Genomic DNA, 18,077 nt, shown 5'->3' on the forward strand with positions numbered 1-18,077 from the left:
GAGCAAGCGAAAGATTCCAAAATTGAACCACGAGCGTAGCGAGTGGTTCGAAAATGGAATCTTGAGCGTTGCGAGGGTTTCAAAGCACGACGGTTAAACAAAATTTGCCCCCGAGTGGAACACAAAATTTTTCACCACACCAACCTGAAGCAAATATTAAATGTAAAATATCAAACAAAAACAAACCAAATCAAATCCAAAGGAATGTTATTAAATATTTATCATCCAAAATCATCATTTAAAAGTCATTTCTACTAGCAAACGTAAGAAACCAACTCAAAATTTGCATTTGATTACTTTGTCTCACATGTGAATAAAATGCAACTTTGCTATCAGTTTTTGAAGTGCAAAGTAAGCCTTTCCGAGCTGGTGATGGTGTGGTGAAAATAAATTTATAATCACAATCGGCCTCTAGTTGTTCAGAACATAAATGCAAATTATATTTCTTTCATATAAAAATCTGTAGAGTGAAATCAATCTGGTTCCACCTAGCACGGATTTTACGGATTTGGATCCGGATTAAATGGATCTACAAGTCAAATCCGGATTGGAATGTTATTAATAAAACTTATAAAATTAGTTTCGGAGAACTTAATTTTTATTATCAATAATACAATATAAGGTGACGCTATAATTATTGGCCACTCCTAAGAAATCGTAAAGAAAAAGCCAATACACGGTGTAACATGAGTAAACCGAATAATTTTAACCATGCATTTCTGGGGTCAAAAGAAGTAAAAAATGTAATATGACTTTAGGTCAATTTCAACAAAAAAAAATTTTTTTTTTTTGTTTTTTATATAATATCTCTGAAACTAGGCGAATTTCAAAAAAGTTTATAGGACATTTTTGTCTCTAAATATGATCAGGAATACGCTATTAAAATTATTCGGTTTACTCATGTTACACCGTGTAGAAGTCTTATTGTTATGAGTGGCCAATTACAATGTAGTAGTGATGTACCGACTATTGATTTGGCCGACTAGCCGACTAATCGGCGCTCGGATGGCCGATTAGTCGGCCGACTAGTCGGCTAGTCGGCGAGATCATTAGTTCGGTTCAGATGCACTTAAAAACAACCATTTTACCCCTTTCGTCACGCTATTCATCACATTCACAAAAAAAAATCCTAGGCTAGGTATATTTCATACGATAACCGGTCAATCGGATATGAGAAAGCGACCACACGGTCAATACAACAGTTTTCGTAAGCACCCTAGATAGGATTTTGGGTGAAATAGGTGAACAGCTTATGGTAAATATTTGCAGTTTATTTCTTTTTGCCCTGTTTTTCTGTCACTTATAAAGTGCCGACTAATCGGCCATTTCTGCCGACTAGTCGCCGACTACAAATGAGGCCGGATAGTCGGCTATCCCGACTAGTCGGCGACTAGTCGGTACATCCCTACAATGTAGTGATCAATAACTATAGCAGTCACCCTACGCAACTGTTGTGAGCATTTCTTTTATTTTTTTACATTTTTTGCCACTTTTGTGTTATTTCTACTCAGAATCACGAGCTTTTTCGATCCTAATGGGATAAAAAAAATGTCCCAGAGTTTTCTCCTATTGTGTTACCAATTCCCCATGCACTTTTGTATGGCGGTAACAAAAAGGAAAGTTTGGAAAATGTATGGACATTTTAGGACACTTTTTTTCTCCTATAAGGATGAAAAGGGCTCGCGACCCTGACTAGAAATAATACAAAAGTGGCAAAAAAGGTCACAATATATAATGACAAAAAATTAGAGATGCAACGGATAGTTGTTTGGCCGGATATTCGGCCAGCGGAACTATACCTACATTTCGGTTTTTCAGGTGCGCATTCTGCAGGTTTGACCTGTTTCCTAGTGAACGTTCGCGCGGACTCATTTCTAGGTTCGAAATGAGTGCGCGTGCAAGTCAATGGAATTCTTAAATTGTTTTAAAATAATAAACAAGTACGATTATGACCGTGTCTGTTTCTTAAATCCAATTTGTTTACTCTGAAATCAAGCAATGTTACTATCCGGTATCCGGCCGGATAGTAGGTTACTATCCGATATCCGGCCGGAGAGTAAAATAATGACCGGATAGGCCGGATACCGGATAGTAACCGGATATCCGGTGCATCTCTACAAAAAATTAAAGAAACACTCTTTTAGTTAACTAATCGTCCCCACATTGGCAGCAGTCGTCACCCACGTCCACACCACACATTTTCAACAAATACACAAAACAAGTGATACACAGCAGGCAACGCAGGATCTTCCCACACGAGCCGCAGTCGCACGTACAGCACACGCACATCTTCGACTCTAACTCCGGCGGTTAAGGTTCAAAATTGGCGAAACTCGTTTTTCCAGCGGCAAAGTTAAGTTTGTAGCTCTTTTCTCGATAATTTGATCGAAATTCAAAATGGTTGTCTTGATTTGTTCGATATTTTTCCGATTAGGTACTTATTTGTTACTTTCAATGCATTTAGCTGTTTTATCAAGCTTTATAGTTATTTAAAAGACAATTGTTGATTTTTCACGGTTTTTTCCTGTTTGCTTCGCACGAGCGGACAGATTGAATTTATGTCCTCAACTGACTCATACTACAGCTACAGGTGAGGTATTATAATAAACAGTATTATCGTCTAGTATTAACTAACATACTGTAAACCTTATTATAAAGGCATAAGATCCACTTTAGGTCAGCTAAGTTTTATTTTTAGTCACTACTGCTTATCTGTGATAATTCCTTGTCTTTTACTATCGTTGTGTAAACACAAATTGTAGATAAAAAACTGAGGTTTTTGTCGTACCCTAATTTGGGATTTTTTCTTCACACGAGTATATAAGGGTGATAGCGAAAATTTGAATAGTTTGAAGCCTAGGAAAACCACTAGCAGGGCGTAGACAGGTAGGATTGGGGAAGAGCTCCTCATGGGGAAACCCTCATATAGCAAATTTCATCGAAATCGTTAGAGCAGTTTTCGAGATCCCCGAAATATATAAATAAATAAATATACATAGGTATATGATATACAAGAATTGCTTGTTTAAAGGTAAAAGATGCGTGCTCTTATAGGGCCGCGATACAGACTGCCCGCACGAAACAAAAACACACACACACACACACACACACACACACACACACACACACACACACACACACACACCCACACACACGTGTGTGTTTTAGTTTCGTGCGTCTGTACCGGCCTTAATTAAAAGTTTCTTCATGCAAATATCGATTCTAAATTAAAACAAGTTAATAGAAATAAAATAGCCATTTATTTAAAGTCAGTACTTAGGTATATAAATATTTGGAGTACACTTAAAATATTAAAATACAATTCAATAGCTTTTCCAAGTATAAAATCGATAATATATGAGGGTGTATTCGGGTACTTTCGTATATCGGATAATCCAACGGTTTTTGACATTTGGAATTACCCGAATTCACCTTACATAAGAGAGCAGTAGTGTTTCTTGAGATTTTTCTTATCCTGTATCTTGTTCCGTGAGTTCTGCCAAATTCAGTTTTTCCATTTGATGGACTGAAAAAGAGAAGATATTTAATTATTTTTGAAATCAATACCTACTCATAGGTAACACTGTAAGAGATGCCACGAATGTTCGGCAACTATTCGGTATTGGTCCTATTCGGCCATTTTGACGAATATTCGGTATTCGGCCGAATAGTAGGTACATTCAAACAAAGAGGCCGAATAGGCCGAATACCGAATATTCAGGGCATCTCTAATATTATATTTATGAATGGAATCTGAGGGCCTACCGCCACAGACAAAACATCCTCTAGACTGAGCATAGTCGCGCTACCCCCTCTGCCACGCTGAAAGTGTGAAAGAGTCGAAAGTCTTTGTGTGACGTCCGTGTCTTTGAACGGACCAATCACGGCACGGGAGTTCGCTCACCTCGTCCCGCGCACCCCCGCATTTTTGGCATCATCGGTTGCATTAAATAATTGCTCTAAACTCGGTATAGAGGATTCCTAGTCTATGCCTACCGGGATCCACGTTCGACGTGTGGCCTCTGTCGCACTTGTAAATTCGTACGTAAGTGTGACAGGGAGGCAACACCTCGATAGTGATTCGCGGTAAGCCTTCTGTAAAGGCATAGGTACTCACGTTGTCTCTAAGCGTATTCTCGACTAGTATAAATTCTTCTGATTGAGGATTCAATGTCATCTTATAGTTCTGTAGCGCCAGTCTATCTTTCTGCTTCGCATAAGTTTCTATTACCACGGAATGTATCTGAAAAATAAAATAAAAATAATACTTAAATATTATATTATTGACTCGACGATCATTGTTCCTATAGTCGTGTCAGCGAACGGTCTCATAGCGAAGAGTCTCGACCAACACCTAGAGAGACTCTCGCTGGGTGGTTAGATCAAGGGTCAGATGCAGAAGGCGGTAATTTTGGACAGTACAGTCACCTGCAATAATATGTTACTCTTCGAACACCGCAAAAAAAATTCTGACACGCACTTATGGCTCTACAAATAAGATCGTGTCAGATATTTTTGCAGCCTTCGTTGTGTAACATATTATTGCAGGTGACTGTACGTCGATTCCTCACTCTGCGGCCCTGACCACCGGCAGCTTGGGCCCTGCCCCGCTGCCGGCGGCACCCTAGGTTAGGTTTTTTGCAGCCTTCGTTGTGTAACATATTATTGCAGGTGATTGTACGTCGATTCCTTACTCTGAGGCCCTGACCACTGGCAGCTTGGGCCCTGCCCCGCTGCCGGCGGCACCCTAGGTTAGGTTTTTTGCAGCCTTCGTTGTGTAACATATTATTGCAGGTGATTGTACGTCGATTCCTTACTCTGAGGCCCTGACCACTGGCAGCTTGGGCCCTGCCCCGCTGCCGGCGGCACCCTAGGTTAGGTTTTTTGCAGCCTTCGTTGTGTAACATATTATTGCAGGTGATTGTACGTCGATTCCTTACTCTGAGGCCCTGACCACTGGCAGCTTGGGCCCTGCCCCGCTGCCGGCGGCACCCTAGGTTAGGTTTTTTGCAGCCTTCGTTGTGTAACATATTATTGCAGGTGATTGTACGTCGATTCCTCACTCTGAGGCCCTGACCACCGGCAGCTTGGGCCCTGCCCCGCTGCCGGCGGCACCCTAGGTTAGGTTTTTTGCAGCCTTCGTTGTGTAACATATTATTGCAGGTGACTGTACATCGATTCCTCACGGCCCTGACCACTGGCAGCTTGGGCCCTGCCCCGCTGCCGGCGGCACCCTAGGTTAGGTTTTTTATGATGTGTTTATATGTATTTTTTATTGTTTTTTATGTGCTTTTGTATTTTACTTGTCATGTTATAAACAACCTAACTTAAGACGAAAAATAAATAAAGGAGAATTTTATGGGACATTCTTACACAGATTGACCAAGTCCCACAGTAAGCTCAAGAAGGTTTGTGTTGTGCGATGTACGTACTAAAAAACACAAAACACAATAATTCAGTCACAGGGTGATTTGATCGCAGAATAAATAACAATAAAAGCAAAGAGTTATGTATTATAGTTAGAGCAAGATAAGTCTGCAACGATATTGACAGCACACGCAGTGCAAGTGTCATTTTAAACGTCAAACTTCTATGAAATTATGACGTATAAATAATAGGGCTCGGAACCGATTTTTTTTAAAAACCCGAAATAGCCCAATTTTTAATTATGTTATGCTCTTTACGTAGGACTGTATCATGTATTCAGGTAACAATAACTTCGTATTATTAGATTGTCCCATTAAAAATGAAATAATTATCCAAAAAACCGGACAAGTGAGAGTCGGACTCGCCCACCGAGGGTTCCGTACTTTTTAGTATTTGTTGTTATAGCGGCAACAGAAATACATAATCTGTGAAAATTTCAACTGTCTAGCCATCACGGTTCGTGAGATACAGCCTGGTGACGGACGGACGGACGGACATCGGAGTTTTAGTACTATTACTAAGACCCTACCCCCCCCCCCCTCACCCTTTGGGTACGGAACCCTAAAAACGTAATAACACCCGTATTTTTTGTATGAAGATAAAACCGGCTGTGAGCCTTGATAAATGACAGTTGCACAGCGTATTATTCACTCCCCTGCGTCTATCCTTAGGTTACTTATACCCCTACCTTAAACACCTGATGTAGACGTGGCAACCTTATTGAAGCAAGTGGCAAGCAACTGCTTACTCGCTTGCATCTCTCTCAGTCTTGATAGAAGGGTTTCTATTGGTGTCTCTGTCTTGCGTATATCCTTACCTGAAATGCATGTGCCAGTCGCAACCTGTCCTGTGACGCGGCAACCTTATTGACGCAAGTGGCAAGCAACTGTTCACTCGCTTGCATCTTGCTCAGTCTTGATAGGGTTTCTATCGGTGTCTCTGTCTTGCGTAGTTTACCATGAATATACCTATCCTTACCTTAAATGCCTGTGCCAGTCGCAACCTGTCCTGTGACGCGGCAACCTTATTGACGCAAGTGGCAAGCAACTGTTTACTCGCTTGCATCTCGCTCAGTCTTGATAGAAGTGTTTCTATTGGTGTCTCTGTCTTGCGTATATCCTTACCTTAAATACCTGTGCCAGTCGCAACCTGTCCTGTGACGCGGCAACCTTATTGACGCAAGTGGCAAGCAACTGCTTACTCGCTTGCATCTCGCTCAGTCTTGATAGAAGTGTTTCTATTGGTGTCTCTGTCTTGCGTATATCCTTACCTTAAATACCTGTGCCAGTCGCAACCTGTCCTGTGACGCGGCAACCTTATTGACGCAAGTGGCAAGCAACTGCTTACTCGCTTGCATCTCGCTCAGTCTTGATAGGAGGGTTTCTATTGGTGTCTCTGTCTTGCATATATCCTTACCTTAAACGCCTGTGCCAGTCGCAACCTGTCCTGTGACGCGGCAACCTTATTGACGCAAGTGGCAAGCAACTGCTTACTCGCTTGCATCTCGCTCAGTCTTGATAGAAGTGTTTCTATTGGTGTCTCTGTCTTGCGTATATCCTTACCTTAAATACCTGTGCCAGTCGCAACCTGTCCTGTGACGCGGCAACCTTATTGACGCAAGTGGCAAGCAACTGCTTACTCGCTTGCATCTCGCTCAGTCTTGATAGGAGGGTTTCTATTGGTGTCTCTGTCTTGCATATATCCTTACCTTAAACGCCTGTACCAGTCGCAACCTGTCCTGTGACGCGGCAACCTTATTGACGCAAGTGGCAAGCAACTGCTTACTCGCTTGCATCTCGCTCAGTCTTGATAGGAGGGTTTCTATTGGTGTCTCTGTCTTGCATATATCCTTACCTTAAACGCCTGTGCCAGTCGCAACCTGTCCTGTGACGCGGCAACCTTATTGACGCAAGTGGCAAGCAACTGCTTACTCGCTTGCATCTCGCTCAGTCTTGATAGGAGGGTCTCTATTGGTGTCTCTGTCTTGCGTATATCCTTACCTTAAATGCCTGTGCCAGTCGCAACCTGTCCTGTGACGCGGCAACCTTATTGACGCAAGTGGCAAGCAACTGCTTACTCGCTTGCATCTCGCTCAGTCTTGATAGGAGGGTCTCTATTGGTGTCTCTGTCTTGCGTATATCCTTACCTTAAATGCCTGTGCCAGTCGCAACCTGTCCTGTGACGCGGCAACCTTATTGACGCAAGTGGCAAGCAACTGCTTACTCGCTTGCATCTCGCTCAGTCTTGATAGGAGGGTTTCTATTGGTGTCTCTATCTTGCGTAGCTTACCATGAATATACCTATCCTTACCTTAAATGCCCGTGCTAATCGTAGTCTGTCCTGTGACGCGGCAACCTTATTGACGCAAGTGGCAAGCAACTGCTTACTCGCTTGCATCTCGCTCAGTCTTGATAGTAGGGTCTCTACTGGCGTCTCTGTCTTGCTCTTGTGTATATCCTTACCTTAAACGCCTGTGCTAATCGTAGTCTGTCCTGTGACGCGGCAACCTTATTGACGCAAGTGGCAAGCAACTGCTTACTCGCTTGCATCTCGCTCAGTCTTGATAGTAGGGTCTCTACTGGCGTCTCTGTCTTGCTCTTGTGTATATCCTTACCTTAAATGCCTGTGCCAGTCGCAACCTGTCCTGTGACGCGGCAACCTTATTGACGCAAGTGGCAAGCAACTGCTTACTCGCTTGCATCTCGCTCAGTCTTGATAGGAGGGTCTCTATTGGTATGTGGGAGGATACGGTAGTTCGGCCGAGCCAGTCCTGAAAACACAGACATATATTTATTAGATTAACCCTTTATAAGGCTTGGTTGTCAGAAATTATGCGAAATTGAACCCGAATCGGCGGCCGGATGCCGAATATTCGGCCGATGGTCATGCCGACAATCCGGTATCCGGTATCCGGCCATACAATTATCCGTCGCATCTCTAACAGCAACCGTACGTTCACAATTGGCTACTTTCCTACTAGTCAAATCAGCTTCTTTTTTAGAACTGTCGAAAACGATTTGCTAATATGGAATTTATATGAAAACTTGTGTAGTGACGTCACAGTCAACTCGCCTACTTTTTATACTTCCATCCGACTTATTAAATATAAATTATGTTTAAAAATATCTGCTATCTATGTTTTTCTAATAATTATCTGGTGCTTTATTTCGTGCACGGTGTGAAATAATTTATTTTAAGTATAGGTAAGTTTAAGTATTGAACTTACCTTTTTCGTAAACAAGGACTCGACGATATCCCACTTTCCGGACTTAGCGTGCACATTCAATACAACCCAGTCGTACTGAAGTGGACTTATCTGAAAAATTAAAAACAAATTACGCTCACGCCAACGTCGTGCCTGTGGCTGGCACAATACTGACCATGATTGTAGAGAATTAAATTTGCCCTCATCTAAAAGTTAAAAGTAGGAAAAACTGTGGTTGTTTCACCTAAATACGACGGTTATCGATCAATTACCAGTCACTGAGTGTGCAGGATTAGTCCTGCTCACGTCTCATGACATGAATCACCCTGTATAATAAAAAACTTAAAATAACAAATCATCATCATCATCTCAGCCATAATACGTCCACTGCTGAACATAGGCCTCCCCCTTATGGGGGGTGAATGCCATAATCGCCACGCTTGGCAGGCGGGTTGGCGATCGCAGTCGAGTACACCGAATTTGAGGGACGCTGCTGCCCGTCCACCGGTGGTCTTGGACGTAGTTTAAAGACATACCCGGGTCCAAAATAACAAATAAGTCACAGTAATACCATAGTGTCAAAGGTAACAGTGGACCGACGCCTTTGATGTTTGCCCACACAGCACAAGAACACGTTAGGGTTGTCAAGGATTTTTACACAACTGCCCAAGACTTGGACTTGATAAGACACGCTAGCCCTGTAAGTAGTACCGAGCTACTAACAATGGCAATGTACGCAGCTCGGGTGCGCGCGACCCACCCCTCGCACCCCGCACGATTGCCCTGTCTAGACGGCTTCGTTGCATGACTGACTGTATTGTTTTATAGACTGTGGTAATAACGAATGGTACAAAGTTAAACGGTATCCAGACGAGACTGCTTGATCAAATCGCTCGATTTGATCAGAAATTTAATTCGTGTCAATCTCCAATTTTAGATTTATGGTTATAATAGAGCCCTCTAAATTGCAAAAATACCCCAGAACGAAAATACTGGCGTCACAAATCAAATCGAATCGAAAATACTGGATTCGATCGGGCAATTTAATCAGATTGGCGAAAAATTTACTAGTACTGGATACGCCTTTACAAACCTGCTGTCTCTGGCACAGAGTGAGAGGTGACATCATATTGCCGGCTCCTTCGTGCCAGTGACTGGCACAGCAGTATGCCAGACAGTATAATGCTGACTTGTTATCGAGAACGGGTTTCTGCGCGAATTTCTGCCATTCTGCAAAAAAAAACATGCATTTAAAGACTTATTAAGTGTTACATACGTACATACATATAATCACGCCTATTTCCCGGAGGGGTGGGCAGAGACCACGGATTTGCACTTGCTACGATCCTGACATACCTCTTTCGCTTCCTTCACTTTCATAACATTCCTAATTAATACACGCTCGCCCATTTAGGGTGCTCTTGACCTGGCCTTTCTTCAGGATTTCCCCAATATGATCAGAGAAACTCCGCCGAGGTCTACCCCTTCCAACTCCATTTTCCACTTCTCCCTTATACACTCTCTTTGTTAGCCTTCTTTCACTCATTCTGTCCACCACTCGTGCTTTTTTTTACCTCTGTACAACGTCACATTTACCGAGTAATTTGACGAAGTCTGCTAACATCTTCGCCTGGTGCGCGTCTGTCCCTGGTTGGTTGAAGTGGTTGGCAACCAGGTTGGTTACCTTCCGCAGTAAGCCATCCACGGAGCCGCCCGTTCGCATGTGCTGTTGAAATTGGTGCATCTGAAGACAAAATATCGTTTTTGAGCGAGCGAGCGCGTCTTCGTTTCAGCTTGGGCACTGGGCAAATTGCTTCAACTTGAGCACGCAGCGATATGTCTTCTGGAAGTTTTGTTATTAAATTAATAAGGTGGTATTGGTATACTATCTGTCCAATATCTTTATCAAATGTGTATTGCATCTCACATTTTGTTTAATGAGAGAGTGAGACGCAATGACATTGGACAAATAAATTGGACAGGTGAAATACCACACTTTTATAGGGATTCAATTATATACGTAATTAAAAGTAAAATTAAAAAATGTATTACTTACGGCTGCATCTGGAGATCTGCCCAGCATTCTAAGACAAAAAAAAACATGAATTAAAAATTTTAAAACCTCCCTGGCAACGGGAATGCTGTTATTTTTTAGCCATCGTGTATATATAATTGGCTACTTTCCTACTAGTCAAATCAACTTCTTTTTTAGAACTGTCAAAACGATTTGCTAATATGGAATTTATATGAAAACGTGTGTAGTGACGTCACGGTCAACTCACCTACTTTTTAGTCCGTCCGTCTGTCTGTCTGTCACCAGGCTGTATCTCACGAACCGTGATAGCTAGACAGTTGAAATTTTCACAGATGATGTATTTCTGTTGCCGCTATAACAACAAATACTAAAAACAGAATAAAATAAAGATTTAAGTGGGGCTCCCATACAGCAAACGTGATTTTTGACCAAAGTTAAGCAACGTCGGGCGTGGTCAGTACTTGGATGGGTGACCGTTTTCTTTTTGCATTTTTCCCGTTTTTTTTTTTGCTTTATGGTACGCAACCCTTCGTGCGCGAGTCCGACTCGCACTTGCCCGGTTTTTATGTTTCAATCCGATTTAATAAATAGAATTTGTGGTTAAAAATAACTGTTCTCTATGTTTTTCTAATAATTATCTGATGTTTTATTTCGTGCACGGAGTGAAATAATTTATTTTAAGTAGAGGAAAGTACCCCAGTTACACAAACGGGTCTACCGCGATATAATTTAATTGTTTTTACCTTAAATTCCGACAGCTCGATAATCTCTTATATCTTTAATTCTGGTGCAACTCAGCTGAAACGTCGGAATTTAAGTTAAAAACAATGAAATTACATCGCGGTAGACCCGTTTGTGTAATTAAATATGTGTACAAAACGCGAGAGTTTAAAGTGTTACATCGTGTAGGAGCATTCCACGGGCTGTCCCGTACAAACGCGTTTTATTTTCTGTTTTGCGACTTTTTTATCGGCATTTAAAGCAGGCGATTATTTTTCTGTGCATATTTTTGACCATTTGTCATAGAAAAGGAAACTCTTATACGTGAAAATCTTCAGAAAATTCGCGTTTGTACGGGACAAACGGTAGACAATTTCATGGAATGCTCCTGTATAGCTTTGGTACTTACGTAAGCAGGTCAGTGAGCTCCGATATTTTGCCCTCATTTTGAAGGAAACTAATATAGTGGTTGAGGGCGAGGGGCCGTGAGGACAATAGCTCGTACACTAGTTTCTTGTTCAGGGTTTGAATCAGGAATAATACTACCTGTAACAAACAATAGGGGGTATTAATGCATTGATCTGCCACCAGCGTGCAGCCCTAGCGCTTATAGCAAACCATAGAGTAACTTATACCAGATATATATATAACTCCGTATAAGATAAATAAAGTCTAAGAAAAAAACGTGCCTCGGAAATCAAGAAAGAGTAATTCTCGAATATATGGCGCACACACCTTTAGCCTATTCTCGGCTAGATGGCTTTGACGACACCGTTTGATATTTAACAATTTTAACACATAGATATCAGTGAATGAACATGGGTCAAAATGATATAAAAATAAAATCATTTATCCATATATATTCATTTTCTTATAATTTTATACGTGTTTATTTTGAGTTATAGTCATGTGTCGATAGATGGCAGTAAATTTACAGTGACTACAACATTTACTATGACAGGACCCCTCTATACTATCTATTCTTTTTGCCTATAGTAAACCATAGAGTAACTTATACATACTGTGCCCTAAACTGGCTGTTGGCACATGTCATGGGCGTAGGTCGGAGGTTCTTGAGGGAGTTGGAAACAAAACAACGATGTATATTGAAAAAGAGTCACGAGTACATTACAATTCACTAGCCTAAAATAATTAAACTAATTATAGCGCCATCTATGCACTGTATAGGGAACTAAGTAGGTACCTTTATGTAGATCATTAAGCCATCTAGGGATTCTAGGCTCGATAAAGTACGTAAGAGGTGAAATAGATGGTGCTGTTAACTACACAAGTTAACACTGGCACTATGGGACATATTTTTGAGTAAGCAATATGCACTCAAGAGCGGTGGTGGCCGATATAATGTCCGACTTTCAATCCGGAGGTCGCGGGTTCAAATCCTGGCTCGTATCAATGAGTTTTTTGGAACTTATGTACGAAATATGATTTGATATTTACTACTAGCTTTTAGGCGAAGGAAAACATTGTGAGGAAACCTGCATACATCTGCGAAGAAATTCAAAGGTGTATGTGAAGTCCCCAATCCGTATTGGGCTAGCGTGGGGACTATAGCCCAAGCCCTCTCGCGCATAAGAGGAGGCCTGAGCCCAGCAGTGGAACGTATATAGGCTGAAATTATTATTATTATATGCACCCATATTTTCACACTTTACATATTTATGGCAGGTCTTACAGTTAAAATGGCATTGCCGTCTCCCACGGCCCCGGCAGCATCTAGCAGCTCGGTCTTGCTCCGCAGACTCCTGTGGCTGTGCAGCGAGCAGGGCCGGCCTAGAACCAGTCTCCTGATGGTTGTCGACACGGTTTGTTCTTGGGGCTGGGCCGCTTTGGGATCCTTTCCGGATTGAGCGAGGAGAACTGGAAAAATAAATATTATACGACATTCTTACACAGATTGACTAAGTCCCACAGTAAGCTCAAGAAGGCTTGTATTGTGGGTACTCAGAAAACGATATATATAATATATAAATATGTACTTAAATACATAGAAAACAACCATGACTCAGGAACAAATATCTGTGTCATCGCACAAATAAATACCCTTACTGGGATTCGAACCCAGGGCCATCGGCTTCACAGGCAGGGTCATTACCCACTAGGCCAGACTGGTCGTCAAAAATGATATTGTTTTTTGTAGTGTGGGTGTAAACAACTTACTCAAAAATATGTCCCATTGTTCTCAATTCACTGCGGTAATAGCTATGGGATGTCCCATAGCTCTCATAGCTCTATTTTTGAAATGATTTGTACACCCATATTTTTAGACTATTTTATTTTCATTTAAAAACCTCTCCATGTAATGTAGCCTATGTCAAGAGAGAGACAACGTTTTTCGTGGCTGTGTAAGCCAATACGGGAATTTATTGGTGCAATAAACAATACATATTTACTTGCTTAATAGGTACCTACACCTACTTTTACTTACACTAATTTAAAAACCGGGCAAGCGCGAGTCGGACTCGCGCACGAAGGGTTCCGTACCATAATGCAAAAAACGGCAAATAAAACGGTCACCCATCCAAGTACTGACCCCGCCCGACGTTGCTTAACTTCGGTCATCACGTTTGTTGTATGGGAGCCCCACTTAAATCATTTTTTATTCTGTTTTTAGTATTTGTTGTTATAGCGGCAACAGAAATACATCATCTGTGAAATTTTCAACTGTCCAGCTATCACGGTTCGTGAGATACAGCCTGGTGACAGACGGACGGACGGACGGACAGCGGAGTCTTAGTAATAGGGTCCCGTTTTACCCTTTGGGTACGGAACCCTAAAAACCATTTAGATAAATTATTTATTTTATTTTTTAATATTTTGAACACTTTCTGTGTCATCTATTGTATTTTTTGTGTGTGAGTGTGTGTGTATTACCTATCTATATTAAAAACTAACTTACTCAACTCCAGCACTTTATTAGAGACCAAACTGGACACTGGGAGGGTCGCCGTCTTCACATTACTGATGCTGGCACCCGAGAACAGGCTGTCGTCCGCTTGCCCCGGTGACTTGTTCTGGCCGATAGCCAAGATTTCCTGAGGCGTGAGCTGCAAAAAAATAAACTAGTGAATCCTGCCTGCTTGGGATTAGTGCAGTCATTGAGAAAAATACATAGATTGCTCGGCCCATACATCAGTTTTTGTAACCAAAAAGACTAAAACCAAAAATATTACTTTGCTAATCCACGAAAAGATAACGTGATATATTTGTTCTGTTGGTGGTGGTTTGTTATATTTATTTGTGTATTTATTCTTGGAGGGTGGGAACATTAATTGCATGTAAAAAATACACAAGTATAACGGGTTAGCACTGATTGACTAGCACGTCATCTTTTCGCGGATTAGCAAAGTATATTTTTGATTTTAATTAATATGGATATCCGCAAAGTAACATCTGATTCTATTCACTACCAAAAAGACTATTATTTTCATAGTTGACATCTAGCATCGAGTAGCGGAATTATCAGTACTGCACTACTGCCAGGGCTCGGAACCGGTATTTTTTAAAAACCCCTAAATAGCCCAATTTCTTGAATTATTTTATGCTCTTTACGTGGGACTGAATCAAGTATTTAGGTAACGAATTTGTATTATTAGATTGGCCCATTAAAAATGAAATAATAAACCAAAGAACGAAAAGGAACGAAATAATACCGGTATTTTTGTATGGAGCAAATACCGGTTTCCGACCCCTGACTACTGCTACTTGAAAATAGATGCAATAGATGTAGCAGTATGGATAATTCCGCTAGATGTTGACTATGAAAATAATAGTCTTTTTGAGTGAGTCAGAGATGTAGAGACGGAGGAGGAATAGTTTAAAGTAGTGTAACAGTAGCATAGTGTAGGGTTAGGTAATAGTGTTAGTGAACTTTATAAAATAGTGAACTCTCTTAATGGCGGAGGTATGTTATGTATAGACAATGAGGGTAGGTTTTGACATTTGTGTAAAAAGTGGGGTACTTGTGAAAATGCAGTCTGTCAACGCGAACCTGGACCAGAGCATGTGCATGGACCCCTAAACCGTGAGTTATATTAGTACCAAAACTGATGTATGGAGTGAGCACTCATCTTACTATATTTCTCTATGGTACAATGCATGGTATAATAATATACTCCGCCTGGTACTCTCTTCCCGTCTTTTCGTGGTCATGTTACTGACACAAGCCTACATCATCATGCGACAGCGCTATATGGTAATATGCGATAGCGGCAATATTATTGTGACATAGGCTTGTGTTACTCTGGGAAGAGAAGACCATGTTTTATTAGACTATGGTACAGTGTAAAAAGTAACAGTGGACCAATGCCTTTGATGTTTATATAAATGCTGATACACAAGAACACAGTAGGGTTGTCGCAGACTTTTACACAACTGCCCAAGGCTTACACTTGACTTACTATAAGACACGCTAACTCTGTTAGTAGTACAGAGCTACTAGGAATGGCGATGTATGCAGCTCGGGTACGCGCGACCCGCTGTTTACCCCACACGTTGCCCGGGTTTTCCCTGGACACTTTGAAAACCCCTCGGACTAAACTAGGACAAATCCGGGGAAACCTGGACGGATGGCAGCCTTATAACTTACCTAGTGATAAAAAGCCTCTTGATTACAATTTCCCCTTACAAAGATAGTTGTTTAAGAAGACCCAGCTACGTATATGAACGTAAATTCTCTATACACAAAGGCTTATAGTTTCGTATCAAGTAAATATGTATATTTAATAAATAGAAGTTATTGTTTTTGTATTCCTAAGAAGATATATACTTAACATGCAAAATAATGGCAAAATAGGCAATAAAATTTCACTTACGACATCATCGTCAAAGCTAAAAGCTTTAGCTTTGGTTTCACTGGTATTCCAATAATCGTCTTCGTCGTCCATATCATGAAGAAATAAAATAATAAATCAGATTGTTATAAATACACGTAAACAAGATGTATTGACATGACTTTCCAACACCGCTTGCACCGAGTTGCACTTCTTTTTCATGGCAATTGTAACTCGCTCCAAAGAAATCTTAACATTATGTTACGAGAAATAAAGTCTATTTTGTTTTGATACTTTTATCAAAAGGAATGGGAAATTAAACTGACGATTTGACATTGACATCACAGGCGTGTATTTTTGTTTTTGGGAGCAAAACTGCTCATCAAAGCTGCTCATGCACAAATGAAACGGTCTCGATATAATACACTTGTAATACACTTTATGACACATATCTCGGAGTAATTAACAATGGAGCCGCCATTAACAGGCGTTCCCCTCTGTCGAAAATAGGCGGCCAATGGTCAACCTCATGTCAACCATATGTATGGACTGACGTTTATCTGACATGACGTACCTATACATTTGATGTGCCCCTCCCCCGCAAAAAACGGCAGACTATTTTGTACCGAAAATTTTAGACATGGCGTCTCCGTTGGTTATATCCTCCAAGACACATATGGACGATCTTGGCAAAACATACAAGATTAATGAAAAATTTACTAGTCTTGGAACTAAAAAACGACGAAAATTTCCACCTTTATCAGTTTATATTGGTAAAATATGAGTTACGAGATTTCAAAGAAGAGTCTGAGAGACGGTTAAAAAATATTTTAACCAGTTATTCATCAAAACTGAATACCAAGTGGAATAGTGCGTCAAGATTTAAAGAAGCAATTTGTGGAAAAGTTTAAAAGTGGTATGGATGGCCAAAATATAGAATTACGAGTGTACATAACTAGACCAAGTGCATCAACGTCGTCTGAAAATGTTAATCCTGCAGGAAGACCCAAATTAAACTTCAAAAGTTCCCCTTTTGAAACGGAAAAAACGCTGAGTTAAAGATCTGGTACAATTATGTACCTATATTTTAACTGCTGCCGAAATCCCGATTGATTCGTGATCGACAGAAAATAGAACACGGCAAAAATGTTAAAAAATATTAGAGAAAGTCCACTTAAGCCAACGTAGTCTTGTTCTTACGACAGCAGTAGGTACTTCAATGAATTCTAGGCAGCTAAGTGTTAATGAGGCATTAGCATATTATATTGAGTCAAAATCGACAAATACAAACTTACAAGCAGACTAAAATGTGGTCAATGAAGGGTGATTATCATAAATATTCATTATATCATTATTTGCCCAATGCAAAAGGTACAAGCGTGTTATATCCTTCAGAAGAACTTTAAAAAACTTACGCAAAACAAGGAAAACAATTATTATTCTGATATAATACATGAGTAAGAACAGATTATAAGTTATTAATAATTAACAGATTAATTATTAATAATAAGTTAAGTTTTAATTAATTTTCTATATTACATTTTTATTTTTTTTGTATATTTTAAAGTAAATACTATGAAAATAATGTATCTAATGAACTGTAAAATTTTGTTTATTATTGTGTTAATAATTTATTTGCAAAAAAATATATAATTAATTTAAATATATATTTTATTTTAATTTTTTTACTTTTTTTCATGGTATTTTAAAATTTTTAGTAAATTATATTTAATTAAGCAATACTAACCATAATACTACTCAAAAACACAAAAAAATAATTTTGTCCACCTAGCTTGTTCTAGACGAAACACTGTGTGTCGGTTACTTATTGTTTGTCAAAGGACTAATTACTGGACTATTACATTTCAATCATAGACAGAGAGAATCATACTATCTTTGT

At 40.3% G+C, this 18,077-nt stretch overlaps 1 protein-coding gene across 2 annotated transcripts; it reads right to left on the reverse strand.

Annotated features, from left to right (window-relative positions):
• Nucleotides 1-3,237: 3,237 nt before the first annotated feature.
• LOC134675130 (vacuolar protein sorting-associated protein 16B) lies at nucleotides 3,238-16,352 on the reverse strand. Of its 2 annotated transcripts, none has more exons than XR_010099700.1 (11): nucleotides 16,220-16,352; nucleotides 14,305-14,452; nucleotides 13,081-13,265; nucleotides 11,797-11,933; nucleotides 10,689-10,716; nucleotides 10,229-10,376; nucleotides 9,726-9,862; nucleotides 8,654-8,743; nucleotides 7,890-8,197; nucleotides 4,118-4,243; nucleotides 3,238-3,526 (listed from the first exon to the last, which is right to left on the reverse strand). XR_010099700.1 is itself a non-coding variant. In XM_063533289.1 (11 exons), exons 1-11 carry the CDS (start codon nucleotides 16,289-16,291, stop codon nucleotides 3,506-3,508), a joined length of 1,248 nt encoding a protein of 415 aa, XP_063389359.1. In that variant the 5' UTR covers nucleotides 16,292-16,352; the 3' UTR covers nucleotides 3,238-3,505. The 2 variants fall into 2 exon arrangements, 1 of the variants encoding a protein (XP_063389359.1); XM_063533289.1 differs by having other exon boundaries at nucleotides 8,042-8,197.
• Nucleotides 16,353-18,077: the final 1,725 nt, after the last annotated feature.

This window comes from Cydia fagiglandana, chromosome 21 (assembly GCF_963556715.1).
Source record: "Cydia fagiglandana chromosome 21, ilCydFagi1.1, whole genome shotgun sequence".
Taxonomy (NCBI): Eukaryota; Metazoa; Arthropoda; class Insecta; order Lepidoptera; family Tortricidae; genus Cydia; species Cydia fagiglandana.

Excerpts from the sequence above, each read along its gene's own strand:
- LOC134675130 (XM_063533289.1), bottom strand. The coding sequence starts at position 16,291 with ATGGACGACGAAGACGATTATTGGAATACCAGTGAAACCAAAGCTAAA. Across the intron at positions 9,863-10,228 it reads AGACTTCGTCAAATTACTCG|AATGGCAGAAATTCGCGCAG; the intron begins GTAAATGTGACG and ends TTTTTTTTGCAG. Across the intron at positions 8,744-9,725 it reads CTCTGTGCCAGAGACAGCAG|ATAAGTCCACTTCAGTACGA; the intron begins GTTTGTAAAGGC and ends TTAATTTTTCAG.